This window comes from Onychostruthus taczanowskii, unplaced genomic scaffold, assembly GCF_017590055.1.
Source record: "Onychostruthus taczanowskii isolate IOZ18803 unplaced genomic scaffold, ASM1759005v1 scaffold123, whole genome shotgun sequence".
Lineage (NCBI taxonomy): Eukaryota > Metazoa > Chordata > Aves > Passeriformes > Passeridae > Onychostruthus > Onychostruthus taczanowskii.
In genome coordinates, this window is record NW_024498385.1 from 725461 (window position 1) to 740631 (window position 15171).

The window sequence follows — 15171 nt, forward strand, 5'->3', positions numbered from 1 at the left end:
GAACAGAGGAAAGCCAGGCCAAAAATAGAGACCGTGCCTTCCCCCTCCCAAACCCGGACCATCACTCAATTTGTCCCAAAAGGATAACCTGGAGTTAGCCACTGACTAAACACCCCACACCATTACACTCACCGACGTCAGCACCACTGAGAGCTTTCCCTAATGGCCAGGGTCTCATGTCAATTATCTTTCCATTGATGCTCAGCGACTGGACGCAGCCCTGGAAGCCGCGGTTGGTGCCGGTGGCCCTGACCAGCCAGTACACGCTGGGAGCACCACCAACGTAGAAGGGAGTCTGGAATGTGATCTTGCTGTACTGGCCCTGAAGGGAGAGCAAAGCACAGCATGCTGTGTAACAGATATAACAGGAGAAATCATTAAGCCACAGTGGTTTACAATCCATTTTTTTCCTCCATGAAGAACTGTGTCAGGGAATGTTGTTCATTGGTAATTCCTTCCTGTTAGTCATTCCCTAAATCAGTCCACCATTTGAAATCAACCTTTTTCACCTGCATCCCATCACGATAACATGAACTACTAAAAGCACAATAAAAAAGACTAGAAAATCACTATTTGGAGGAGAAAGCATGGTCTGTCTTTTGCTGTAATTTCTTCCTTTCTTTCTGACAAAAAATTGTTTGTCTTCTAAACTGTAAGCCCCAAGGGACAGACCAATGAGATATTGTCTTTTGGACAGAACCCAGCAAGCGTCCAGTACTTAATAATTATGAAATGACAAAGAAAAGGTAAAAAACAAAGAAAAGGCAAAAGCCAATAAAGTTGCAACTTCAGCAGGGTTCTGCTCACTTTGCCATTGCTAAATGTACTGCCTTTAACAAGTCTATAGGAACCTACATATGCAAGTTTACTAAAATTGCTACAGTGAAAGAACAAAAAACATCAAAACCAACAGAACCTTTTTGGACCACCGGCCCAAACTCCATGCTACTGCAGCCACATGAGTCAAAATGCCTTCCACAAACTGACCAAAATATGACTTTTGCCTCCTACTCAACAGCTCTTTCAAAACCCCATGGACCTATAGAATATTCAAAATTCTCAGTTATTCAGGGCCAGGTTTTACCAACCTGCACTGATCTCTAGCCTAAAATCTTCCAGGATTTTTCACCCCTGCCCTGCCCCCATAGCATTTATAACAATATATTCTATCACCATAGCCTGTATTTGGCCGGGCTAAATAAGCTGAGGGTATTGAGTCTGCAGATCTTCACTTGCACAGCACACTGCAGAAGCTGTACATATCTCTCCTGATTCACATCCGCCCTTCACATGGCCTCATAGCATTGGTAGCAGCAACACATGACACACTGAAATTCTTTCCTCTGTCATTTCCAGCTGATGAGAACTCAATACACTGCAATTTTTTCTCTTCAGTGCCTGCACATAAAAGTGGAAAGTAATAAGAGATCTGAAGCTGCTTTCTTTCAGGGCTAGGGATGGCATGTTAATAGCAGCTATCAAAGGAAAGACATCTGAAACAATTTGAAATTGCCTTTTCTTCCAGTGCCTTAATTTTGTTTTCTAGCCCAGCAACAGATGAGCAAGTCAAAGCATCTTCCTGTATTATATTTTATCTTGTCAGCCTTGTATGAACTTGCTGGTGTTAACATAAGTCAGGGCAGAATGTCTATCTCCATTACTATGCTTGAATCTTTGTCCAGAATATGCATGTAATTATACCTCTGCACACAAATCTCCTGTGGATATATGCATCTTATACACAAATATATACTCATACACACATATGCATGTAATTTTTATGTCTGAGGAAGCAGAACAGTTCTCTGAGGCTTGAAAAAGAAAGCAATCAGGGGCAGCAGCTGTTAAATCTAGTAAACTTCTCATGGCCTGTATTTGAGACTGGCATAGGGTAGCTGAAGGGTGGCAGAGCAAACATGGAGCACAACAGGGAAACTGTGATGGGAATCAGCCGGAGATATTTATCTCTGTGATTTCTACATTATGTATTTGAAAGAGTAATCTGTACTCTGATCCTAGTTCACTAAATGTCCTAACACCAATAAATAAAACTGCACCTTTTACATCTGATCAGGCTTCTCGTGGCAAGAAAAGAAACATCATCACAACCTTGAGAGACCCCAAGATTGAGCCGGGCAGGGCAGGATTACCAACCTGAGATTTTCCTGTCACTGGAGCATTGTTGTCCATCCTAAGCCAGCCATTCACCCCATCTCTGAACAATGTGACACTGTGCCAGTTCCCCAGCTTGATTTTGTTTTCACTCGTTATGACTCCAACTCCCGTGCCACAGTTGAACCTGGGAGCATGAGATAGAGAGGGCAAGGTGATAATCTTACATTGACCAAATAACCAAAGTTGGTTTTAGACTCCAAATATTATTTTTGCACTCAGGAACCTCTCTGTTGCACACTGCATATTAGCACAGGAAATTCAGACAGCAAGTCTGTTCCAAATTTCAAACTTCATTATCTGTCTTTCAACGTGGAGAAGATTTTGCATTCTCTGCCCATACCGAGTGCATTACTAGGCTTGCCAACAGATGAAACTGTTTCAAGATGGAGGGTATTACAATCTGAGCTCCTGCTATCGCAGTAATTTCTCCTGGGAATTTTTCTAGCTTCCTGGTGAAAGGCGTGATACATTAATAATTCTGCTAGTCTATTTGAAACTCAGTGCCAATTGACAGGAAGACCTCCAGGAGAGCTGAATATGCACAAAATGTCCCATTTTCCCTGACTGTCATGCAGTGCAGGTGAACAGAAACACAACTAAGGCACATCACCCACTTCATTATTCCCCACTTCTAAAGGACTCATCCTCCCAATTTAGGAGATCCTGGAAATACTGTTTCACCTGCTTCATATCTGTCAGACTGCAAGAAACGCTCTCCATCTTCATTTAAAAAACCTAAACAAGGTATCATCTAAACACAGCATGTAAGATGAAGTTCCTGGCCCCTTGCTGGCACTACATCCTCTGTTTTGCTACAATATCTGCAGGCCTTTTTCTGTGAAGCAAAAACACTGACTCAATATACCATCAGCTTAGCAAATACAGTGGCTCACTGGCATTGCTGGTAACACAGCTATGAGCCCCAGATAAATGCCTTAAAGAAAACTGATCATTTTGCCTTTACACTGAAGTCTGAATAAAAGAGATCAACAGGGCACATGTTCACACACTAAAGAAAGATGAGAGAAAAAAGTATTAAAATAGTCTTAAATGAAACTATACTGTCCATTTGGTGCACTGTATGGGGCAGAAGTCAAAGACACTGGAGATATTCACCATATATAGCAGTCCCAGGGGGCAGCAATAGCCCTTTCTCTTTACATCAGATTTAGGATGGAGGTTTTACCTGAACTGGAGGCTACGTCGAATAATTGCCAGTGACATAAAATCACCACGACCATGTTCATTTTCTCCACAGTACAGCAGCAAACCATCTTCAGATTCAGCCTGCAATCATTGTGCCAATATGAAGAATCAAAGCCTCACAATTGCAGATAAAAGCAAGCAGCAGTGGGGGGACTTTTCTCCAGAAAAGAGTCATCATTTTCAGAATGAGTTTTTAACTTGCCGAATCAGAAATTGTTTGATCAGTTTGGAATCCTGCATTTGAAACACCTAGAAAATCACTGCCTTAATGGTTAAACAATTTAAGACCATCTCTTAAAGTGGGGTATTATCAGACCTGAAAAAAAGCCTGGAAGTATTAAAGACTGTCAGACATCCCATACTAGACTCCCAAGTAAAACGTCTAGCAAGAATGTCCTAGCAAGCCTGGTAAGTGTAGACACATCAGACTCGGTGTGCATGAATACATACACCCTACTTCACATGTTCCATGAGACTGACACTCCTCTAAGCCAAACAAGCTGTGCTGGCAGCATTTCTCCATATGCTCACAGAAGCTGACACAGTGGCTTTTTGCAGCCATCCTGTGTTTTAGAATGGCAAATTGCCAGAGGAGTGTAAGATCACCACTGAGGCAACTGATGGCTGCTGCTTTAGTAACAGTCTCCTTCCCAGACTGTGAGGCTGCTGAGTCTGCTTTACGTGGAGGTGGGGATGCACCCGAGAGCCTGGCCACCCTCCCTAGGGGCAGCCCTACATGCTCTGTCCATAACAAACAGACAGCACTAACACAAGCCAGCACGGGATCTATCCCCACTTTAGTCCTGCATTTTAAGTAGTATGGTATCCTGAATGCATTAATAGCCTGTGTCCCAAACTTCAAGAGGGAGAAAATAATGTCCATCTAAATCCTGCAGGGTGAGAAATGAATGCTATATATAGGGCAGTATTTTGCTTAGTATGACAGGATCATCATCTCTTGTCCACAAAGATACTGCATACCACTTGCAAACTCTAATTCACAAAAATTCTGTGTTCTTCAGCCTGTAGCTCATCCACATGACTGTAACCTTGCCAATGTACATCACTGCTAGTCCACAACTACTAGTCCCAGGGATTCTCTCATGCAGTGCCTACCAACAATGGATGAAAACCCTTCAGCTTACAAACTTAATTTACATTCACTGAGGGTTGAGCCAGATCTTTGCAGATGAAGGTTACACACACGTTCACCACAATTACACTGAAGCTATACTGAAGTTAAGTTACTGCTCTATTGTCCACCACATCAGAGTAAGTAAATAAAATTTAAAACACCAATGTGAGAATTGCTTTAACTTACCCTGAATTCAAGGGTAATTTGAAATGTCTGATAGGCCTTTTTCAGTGGTTCAAAGGTGATATATGAGTAGCCAGAGAACTGGGGGTACTGGATACTAATGTCTGAAAAGCAAAGAGGGAAGCATGTTATTTAGCCATTTTCTTCCAAAACAAAAATCAATATACACATTTAGTACTAGATAACATCAGGTGGCAATGAAAGGCAGAGTTCCTCCAGAGACAACCATTAGTCAGTAGCAGACAACAATCAGTTAACATATTGTCTTGTCCTCCCACCACTTTTTACAGCTAATTCCTTTATTCCCAAGGACCTAGTGAACTTGGAAAGAAACACGATACTGAGGGCCAAATAATGCTCTATAGCTTAATCAGAGAGTTCAGAGGAAATTTCAGCAGGTTTTCATCCTTGTTACAGAATAAAGACCACATCAACTTTATATTTATCTTCTTTTAAGAACTGATTTAAGAAAGAGAGGACAAAGTGATTGTTTGTTTTGCAGGATTACAAAAACACACATGGGAAATATGGCCAGACTCTAGGCAGCATTAGTCACTGCTACTCTGTAGCTGCTGCATCCAGCATCTGGAGAATAACTGGATGTCTCATAACAGCCCAGCAGCTTCCAGCACTTCACTCAAGTCAGCTCAGGGCAGAAGCTAAAAGGAGTGATGGGGAGAAGAGAGTCCTTGCAGGCATCTTTCCATCCCTGGCCGCAACAATGGCTCTTTTTATTGCTCTTGTCAAATGGCATTATCAACCTCACCCTTTGCTGTCTTGTGTCAGACCCTGATCCTGAGAGAAAATGAAAATTAGAGATGTCTTACTGCTAGCCACTGTCAGCTGAAAAATTACCTTTGCAGCCTATTTTCCTAAGAAGCACTCTTTCAGGCCTGAGTTTTTGTATTGACAATGGATTTTATTCTAATAAGGAAGGAAGGATGAGGATCTCTATTCCTCTTTGCTATTTAAATACTGAGCTTTTCTCACTCCGTTTTTGAATCTGGGTAGAGTTCTCTCAGCATTTTTGGTTGCAAGGCACACATTTTAGGCTGAGTTGAAGGGGATTGGTGCTATAAACCTGAATGCAGCCTCAGCAGAGAAAATTACGTCATGTCCTGATCACAAGCAGAACTGACTGGACCAGAGTGCCAGGCAGCTGTTGAATGTGAAGAAAAGTCTGCTTCTATTCAGATTAAAGTATTTTTTAACAATACTGGCTGCTGAAGAAAAACTCGGTACAAAGGAGTATTGGCACATGATGTTTACTCTGGAGTAACACCCTGCCCTGTGAAAAATCGAGGGTTTTGACGGGTGTTAATAGACTGCTTTACAAGTTGTATATGGCCTTGTCAGTTGAAATAAATCCTCAACTCTTCATATTTGATCAAGGCCTAAAATCATATCTGCAGCTGTTCCACGTTGCTGAGTCACACCAAATTGTTTTCAGAAGGAGCTCCTTTTGTTCCAGCACTCCAGTTTAAGAAGATGAAGCACCCTCACTGTCTGTATCCCTGATGCATGACGCTGTGCAACATGAAAGTCTAACATGACCCTGCACAAGAAACCTGGGTCCCTGATGCTCTGCTCTATGGCATGGTCTTGGCAGATCAGATCAGCAGGATGGGCACATCAGCTCCTTCTTAGCTGGAGGAACAGCACCACTACAGCCAATGGGACATTCTCTTTTCATGAGCCCTGCCATTCATCTGACCCGTTGGTCACCAAACCAGAGGAAAAATTACTTCAGGGGGAAAAAGTGACCTGCTTATGGCCCAGTGGGGGAGCTGGACTGGCTCACCAGGTGATCTGCTCACTGTTAACCTTGTGAAATGGTGGGTTTAGGTCTCTAGAGGGAAAGAACAAGAAGGCAGTGAGGGAAGAAGCAGCAGGACAGCCTCCTTCAGCTCAGCAAGCTCCTGCCATGGCTCAGCTGCCCTGAAAAGAGGCAATAGGACAGGACTGGGTGAGACAACACCAACCTCACATTGAGTCAGCCATCAGGACATGCTTTTTGAACTGCGGATGAGATTTTGTTCCCCCGTTGCCCCAGTTTGCCTGACATGAGTGCTGCACTGCAGACTTGCAGATGATGGGGAAAGCCTCCTCTGGAGGTATTTTTATAATGGGAGCTTTCTCACATCCCTGCTGTGGGATCAGCATCATCTGGACCACACAGAAAATGGGGGTGGTTCAGGGCTTCAGCGGCTGCCAAAATGCAAATGTCAAAGAGGGGCTGAATGTCTTCAGCTTCCATCTGAGGGTGCCATGACTGGATCCTGTTAACCTGGGTGATTAACAATGTACTTGCCCCACCAATGACTCTTAGGTAGGGGAATGACAATTAACTGCCCCTGTGCATCTTGACACAGGTTCTGCATTCACCTTTACTAAGGAATGAATTTTTCCCACTTCACTGAGGAAAAAAAGGCAAAGGGGGTGATGCCTGTACTGCAATTTGCCACTGGCAGGGATCCACAAAGCCCAGCAGGCTATTCCCAAAGTGCGCACTGGTGAGCTCTTTGCAAAGCCGCTCCTCGACCCAGACAAAGAACAGCCAGCAGCAGTGGGCACACAGAAACCCACCTTCCTCGCACGTGTCCCCTGCTTTGCCCAAGTTGCAGTGGCAGCGTGAGCCGCCCCGGTCGTAGTCATTGATGCAGAAGCTGTCTGCAGAGCACACGGCCTCGTCGCAGGGCAGGTCGAAGAGGCGCGCGGCAGGGGACGCGCTGCCCCTCCGCGCTGCCCTCGCTGTGCTGGCAGGCTGTGTGCTGGCAGCAGTGGAAGTAGTGGGCTCAGAAGTGGTTGTTAGGACCCGTGACAGGAGCCTGGAACTAGACCCTGGAGTGACCTTAGTTTCGACCAGAAATTTTCTGTTGCCTCCTTTAATAGCAGGAAGTGGTCTGAGCTGAAAGGAAGTAAAGAAACACCAATTCAGTACAATTAAAATGCTATGGGAAAATGAAATTAATACCTTTCAAGATACAAACTGAGGCAACAAACTCATCCTCAATGAAGAAAAAGAAGTGACCACATCACTATATCTAAGCACTTAATATCAGATATTAAATGTCTTGACAGGACTGGACACTTTAAAATATCCAGACTACAAAGAAAACAGAAGTGCCCAAGACAAATCTTGACATTTACCTCTTCTATATAAATGTCATAGTCTGAATCATCAATATCAAATCCATCACCATCACCAGTCACTGTGTCTGTGACGTACCGATGCCCATAGCTTCCACTTCCCAATTCCTCAGAGCCTGAAAAGACATAACTGGCATATTCAGTTCATATAGTTTTTTTCTCTTTGCACACAGCAATTCAGATCTTACCACTCCCCCAATTCACAACACTTAAATCTGAACTGATGCTAATGTCCAGCCTGTACAGACAACACAAGTGTGTCTGGAGATGGCAGATCCTGTCCAAGTGATATACACACAGCTCAAAACAAAGTGAAGACTCTCATTTAGTCACTCACTAGGTGATTAAACAAATAAAGCAGGCAAAGATCAGTTCTCCCTCTGCAAACTGACTTGTATTCATCATTTTTCCATGACAAGGTTTCAGACTCTTTTGGTATGGACAACATTTTAATGACTGAATTGTTTTTAAGTCAAGCTTTTCCCTTTTGGAAAACAGGCTTGTATCTGCCTTACTGGAACAGCAAAACAGATAATAAATAGGAACAGCAAAAGAGATGTGTACAGGTAAGATACACTCTATTTAGGAATTAATCTACCTCCACTGACTCCAAAACTCCTGAAATTAGTGTCCTATGTGTATTCTTAGGCTATTTTTTTAAAATACAATTCAGCATCTTGAAACAAAAAACATGCACAAACACTTTCACCCAGAGGGTTGTTGGGCACTGGAACAGGCTCCCCAGGGAAGTGGTCATGGCACCAAGAGCTCAAGAAGCACTTGGACAATTCTCTCAGGCACAAGGTGGGAGGCTGCCCTGTGCAGGGCCAGGAATTGGACTCGATGATCCTTGTTGGTTCCTTCCAGCTCCAGATATTCAATGATTCTATGACCATGTGTTTTTCAAGTACATAATCTACTTCTGCCATTTCCCAGAATTGGCATTAGTAGATGCTGAAGTAGATTGCTGAACCGTGCTTTGGAGGACTCTGGGCTGGGAATGCACAGATTAAACAGTAAGGGGATCCTCATTTCTATTTCACAGGAAGTGTCCGTAACTTTTCTGCACTATACATAGCAAATTCTGCCTAAACAATGGTTTGTGCTTTTTAGCTATTAAAATTCACCAGGTCACGAAGAAATACAGTAAAAATAACCAATCGTTACAGTAACTTGTCATTTCAGTGAGGCTGAGAACCGATATCTTTAAAGTATTAAAATAATAGACTCATATATCTGCCTTTTCCATACAATATTTTTCCATCACTTAAAAACAGCACAAGCAACCTTCAGTTTACAGTCTCTCTACTGAGCTGAGTGTACTTACCTTATAAAGACTGAATGTCTTTATATTCTCTCTTCCTTTGCTGTGATGGCAACCCAGAAGTCCTGGCAGGCAGTTATGAAATCCAACATATGTGCACCAGAGATTAATGTGCCCTGGCTGACTAACTGACTAACACTCTGTATGCTCTGCAGGGGTTACTTATCAATGGGCTTTGCACATTACATCAGCATACAGAAAAATTAGAAACAAATGAGTAGAGATAATGAGGCATACACACTTGCAACCAAGAAAGCATGCTGAACTGGGACAGAATGTGTGTAAGTCTTTCCATTCTAACATGTATACCTAGTCATCTGTAAATAATACATTTCATCTGTACATTAAATAGGAGTATTCAGCACTGAGTTCAACCAAATGAGCTAAGCAGAGAGCTCTGCTCTATGACTAGTAGCAAGATGAGGTAAACAGGACAAACTACATCCAGATTATTTCTGCTACTGACTGTGAATGCACAGGCAAAGAATTACTGTTAGGGAATCAGACTGCACATTTATGAACTGGTCCCAGTCCTACAAAAACTAGAATTTCACCATGCTGAAATCACAAGGTAAAAAAAATCTCTTACTCCTGAAAGTGAATACTTTCATTTTTATAGTCATTCAGGTTAATCATCATACAGAATAATTTTACAACAGGTAGGAGGTTAGGGAGACTAAAGCAGAGAAGAGTAGAGTACAGTAGAGTAGAGCAGAGTAGAGTACAGTACAGTACAGCAAAGCAGAGTAGAGTAGAAAATTATTCTGTTGGAAGGAACCTACAATGATCATCTAGTCAAGCTGCATCTTCTACCCATCATTGCATCAGAATCCCCTTCTTTGGTAAACAGTGATTCTGTAAGACATGCATTTCTACAAAAGAGTTTCAGTGTGTAAAACCACAAATATATGCATTACAAATATGATTTGTAGTTGGATTGGTTTTACATTGCCTGGTTTTTGTAGCAGGGTGGGGTTATGGGGGTTGCTTCTGTGAGAAGCTGGTAAAAGCTTCTTCCATATCCAGCAAAGCCAATCCCTGGCAGCTCCAAAGACGGTGATGCTGGGCCAATTATAAATTATGGCAACACCTCAGCAACAACATATTTAAGAAGAAATCAAAATAAAGTTTGTGGTTAAGTTTTAATCCCTGACAGGAGGTGAGAATATATGAAAACAACACATAGACACCAAAGTCAGTAAAGGAGGAGGGGCAGGAGCTGCTCCAGGAGCCAGAGCAGAGATTCCCCGGCAGCCTGGGGCGCAGCCCTTGGTGAGGCAGCTGTGCCCCTGCAGCCCCTGGAGGCCCAGGGGGGAGCAGAGATCTCCTGCAGCCCTGGAGGAGCCCACACCGAGCAGGTGGATGTGCCCGAGAGGTGTGGGAGACCTGTGGGAAGAGGGCCCTGCTCCCAGGCTGGGGCAGCCTGTCCCTGAAGGACTGCACCCCACAGAAGAGTGACCCACTGTGCAGTGTTTGAGGGGCGCTGCTGCCCATGGGATGGACTCACACTTTAGTAACTGGCAGGGAGCTGCTGTCCATGAGATGGAGCCATGCTGGAGAAGTTCCTGGAGAACTGTTTCCTGTGGGAGGGACCCCACGGTGCACGGGGGAATGACTCCTCTCCCTCAGCAGCGAGAGAAGCCCTGGGTGATGATGTGACCACAGCCCCCATTCCCTGTCTCCTTGCGCTGCTGGGGTAGGAGGTAGAGCTGGGAGGGAGGGAATAGGGTGGGGGAATGTGTTTTTAAGGATTTATTTTACTTCTTATTATCCTGCTCTGATTTTTTAGTAATAAATTCACTTCATATCTCTAAGTTGAGCCTGCTTTGCCTGTGGTGGTATTTGATGAGCGACCTCTACAGGTCCTTAACTCAACACATGAACCCTTCATTAATTTTTTTCTCCTCTGTCCAGCTGCGGAGAGGAGAGAGAGAGTGGCTTAGGGGGGGGCCTGGCATCTGGCCCAGGTTAACCCAGGCTTCTTACTGGAGAATGTGGGCAATCATGAAGATTTTCAGATAAGGACAGTAACTGGGAGAAGTAATGGGCAAAACAAGTACTGAAAGTTAAGTGTTATAGAGTAGAATGATCATAAGGAATTTTTCTTGTAATTGTGATGAAGGATCAAGGAGTGAATTTCATGCAAATTGTTCATTTTTGTTCTCTGTTGTGATGATTTTATTTTGGCTTTAATGCTGGGGGTTTTTTAAGTTCACCACAAAAGGGATTTATTGGTAGCACCATGTACAATATCTTTTTAGTATCACATACAATGTCTTTACTTCTGCCTTGATTTAGATGTAGAAGCTGCTCTCAATGAAGAAAACCAGCTCCAGTTCACAATTTGCTCCTGGCATTTCCCATTGGCTTCCTTCATTCTCTTGGCCAAGAGCTTTGTATTCTGCTGCTTCCTCCTTGTTCTTTTGAGTGCAATGCTTCTTCAGAGCAATATGCCTGTGCTTATGCTGCAGCATTTGAGTAGTCCCTAGTCACTGGATTTTAGGAGTCTTAATTCTGGGTTTCTTGCCCCCCCCCCCCTTGTTCAGAGGCTTCTTCACAACATACTGCTGAACATCATCCTTCTTAAACAGGTTGAACAGCTTGGGGAGTCTGCTGGTCCTCTTGGGACCAAGATGACAGGGTTGTGTCAGTCAGCCCCAGAATGCCCCTTTCACTATTTTTCACTATGACAGAGTTCAGGACACCCAAGTTTTTATCAACAATGCAAACATGAATGGATTTGCAGTTTCTCTCTCCAGTTCCTCTGGGGTGATAGCAGGAATGCTCCTTGCTGAGCAGACACATCTGTGAGGCAGGACACCTTGCTTCATGGAGAAACCTTTGTCACTCCCACCACTGATCCAGATGACATATCCCTCCCACTCCACCAAGGGAATCAGAATGGCTCCATGGCCATTCTTTTCTCATAAAGTGTTCTTAGCTTGTACCCATTGTCCACTTTAATGAGCATTTGGCAGCCAGTGGCTGGGAAAGAGATGTTCAGCTTCATCATGCTCACACCTTGACGCTGCTGGAAGGGGCAGCACTAACTCAGCTCCCAGCATTCACAGCAATTTTCAGCTCACCGAATCACAGAATCAAAGAATTCACTAGGTTGGAAATGACTTTGAGATCATCAAGTCCCACCTATGACCTCACACCACCTTATCAACAAAACCATGGCAGTGCGCCACATCCAGTCTTTTTTTAAACATGTCCAGGGATGGTGACTCCACCACCTCTCTGGGCAGATGACTCTAGTGCCCAATCACTGCTAAAGTGAAGAATTTCCTCCTAATGTCTAGCCTAAACTTTCCCTGGTGCAGCATAAGATGCTGACCACTTGTTCTGTTAGTGGTCACCTAGGAGAAGAGACCAACCCGCTGCTGACCAAAACCTCTTCTCAGGCAGTTGTAAAGAGTGGTAAGGTCTCCACTGAGACTCCTTTTTTTCCAGGCTAAACAACCCAGCTCACTCAGCCATTCTTCATAGAACTTGTGTTCCAGGCCTTGTTGCCCCTCTGGACGCATTCGAGCATCTCAACATCTTTCCTAAACTAAAGGGCCCGGAACTGGACACAGCACTCCAGGTGTGGCCTCACCAGCATCGTGTACTGGGGGACAACCCCTACCCTGCTCCTGCTGGCCACACTGTTGCTTATCCAGGCCAGGATGCCATCGGCCTTCTTGGCCACCTGGCACACTGAAGACTGTTCACAAATTTTTATTGAAAATACAGAGAAACTAAATTTCCATGCATTTTTAGTGAGCTTTTTGGGATATTCTAATTTGCCCCCCCCTCCCAGCTCACCTTCTGGGGGTGGTTCTGAGAGTTTTTTTTCTCAGTTTGACCTTTAAATTTTGGAATGAATAACAATAATCTGGGAAAAAGCCAACAGGGTATGAGCTCCTTCTCAGGCATTGCTTGAAAGCTCACCATTTCCCCCACATTCATAATATTTTTATTACACATTGGGAGTGGGTAGAGGGATGAGTTCCCCCTTCCCAAAAAGTCCAAACTTCTCATGCAACAGTATGCATTCAAATTAAAAGACACAGCTCTTTGCCATGTGCTTTTTCTTCAGAAAGCTTTATTTAATTTACCAACATTAGTAAAATTTTCAAAAGAGTCTCTATCCTTTGTAACTTAGTAAATTCTCTTGCAGAGTATGGTGTCATCACCATCAGCTCTGTGTCATCATATGCTAATGCCTTAAAAAAGAGCAGGCCTGGGGGTGATTATCAGGAGGGTGGCTCCAATGAGTTTTCTCTCTCCTCCAAGGTGTGATGGGAGGTGGCATCAGTGACACCATGGTCAGGAAGCCCTGCCTCCCTCTCTGCCTCCTCATCTTTTACAGGTGGGCAGAGTTCAGTTCAGGGGGGGAGTCTGGCTTTGGTGCAAACTCCTTCCTTGGGAGGTCATGTTCAGGGGTGGCCCAGCACTGCTTCCAGACTGGCATGCATGCTTCCCCAAAGATGTTATTTTGCATTCTAAAGCCCTTCAACTCTGCACAAACAGGTTTCTGTGCTTCTGGGCTAGTTGCTTTTGGGCCATCAGCTCTGCCTCAACCCTGAGGACAATCTGTTTTTCCAGCCTTCAAGGCAATTGGCACCTTTACCAGCTCCCCAGCAAAAATGCACTTCTCTTTTTGGGTAGCCATGTAAGACTCCCTTATGTTCTTTATGTCTTTTGGGACAGCCATCTTAGACTGACCATGTGCTCCATGGGCAGCTGTCTTAGACTGACCACATGCTACCTTGCCAGGAGATTTCCTTTCCCCCTTGTGAAAGTTCCAGTCCTCTCAGCTGCTACCTGCAGGTTTTGCCCGTTATTTCTCAGATACAAGATTTACAAGTGTACAACAACTTCACTTGGAGAGCAACCCAGGTATGCCCTTGACCTTACTGCTGGAGAACAATAGTTTTAACCAAAAATTTTCTCTCCTTATGCTGCAGCTAGTCACGTCCACACAAAACAACTCTTTGCCTAAACTCAATATCCCTTCCACTCCTCACCAAGGGAATCACCCACAACCTCTGTGGCCATTTGTTTCTCATAAAATGTTCTTAGCTTGCACCCATCATCCACTTCAATGGCTTCTGGCAGCCAGTGGCTCTTTCCCAGGTGTTCAGCTTCATCCTGCTCACACCTCGATGCCATGGGAAGGGACAGAACTAACTCAGCTCCCAGCATTTGCAGCAATTTTCAGCTCCCTGAACACTGTTGTTTTTAAACCAGGTCTATGCTACTGTCACCAAAACTGCTCTGAAAAAAAAAAACCCCACCAAAAACGAAAGCTCTCCAACAACATTTTATAAGTACTAGAAAATTAAGGCATTACTTTATTCTGGCCAGGGTGTGTACCAGAAATAATTTCATCCACACATTGCCTGGGTTGTGCAGAGAAAATCATTCCATCACACATGGATCTTTACTAGATTTTTCACATACTTATACAGCCAAAACCCAGAGAAATCCATTGCTTCATTGGTCCTAAGTTACACAGTCCTTAGTATTTGGTTTCCTATTGGTCACTGATCCCTTTGCCTTCAATGCTAATTAGGTCCTCATTCTTGGTACTCTTATTGATCTTCTTCCAGACCAGGTGTCTCTCACACACCAGGGAGGATGATCAGGTGTTGATGTTTGTTAATGTGCTTCCTCTGGCAGCACCCAGTCCATTGAGATGTCAAGCTCATCAGGCCTTGCCCAGGGAACAGCCCCTTAAAAAGAAACTTCCATTCTCTTCTCCCCAGGTTGAAGACGAACAAAACTCCTCACAGAAGTTAGTTAAAACTTTTAGAAGTTGTATAATTTCCAGCACTATTACTTATTGCCTTTATATTATGTCTGAAAGTATTTCAGAGCTCATTTTGTTCTTTCAATGTATAAAAGTATAATTTGCCTAAGAGCAATGGAAGCCATAATTTGGGAATAAAGAAGGGAAAACTCACAATGATGTGTCAAGGGAAACAATCTAATCTGTACCCAAACAAGC

General features: G+C 43.8%; 1 protein-coding gene and 1 pseudogene across 1 annotated transcript in view; both read right to left on the reverse strand.

Annotated features, from left to right (window-relative positions):
* Positions 1–15171, reverse strand: part of EGFLAM (EGF like, fibronectin type III and laminin G domains) — a 74592-nt gene that overhangs the window by 23140 nt on the left and 36281 nt on the right. The window contains exons 8-13 of the mRNA XM_041396032.1: positions 7850–7965; positions 7286–7607; positions 4703–4803; positions 3362–3462; positions 2155–2299; positions 133–322 (exon numbers count right to left, since the gene is read on the reverse strand). Coding sequence (XP_041251966.1) covers positions 133–322; positions 2155–2299; positions 3362–3462; positions 4703–4803; positions 7286–7607; positions 7850–7965 — 975 coding nt within the window. The remainder of the gene's footprint in view (positions 1–132; positions 323–2154; positions 2300–3361; positions 3463–4702; positions 4804–7285; positions 7608–7849; positions 7966–15171) is intronic.
* Positions 11452–14311, reverse strand: LOC121331527 (annotated as a pseudogene).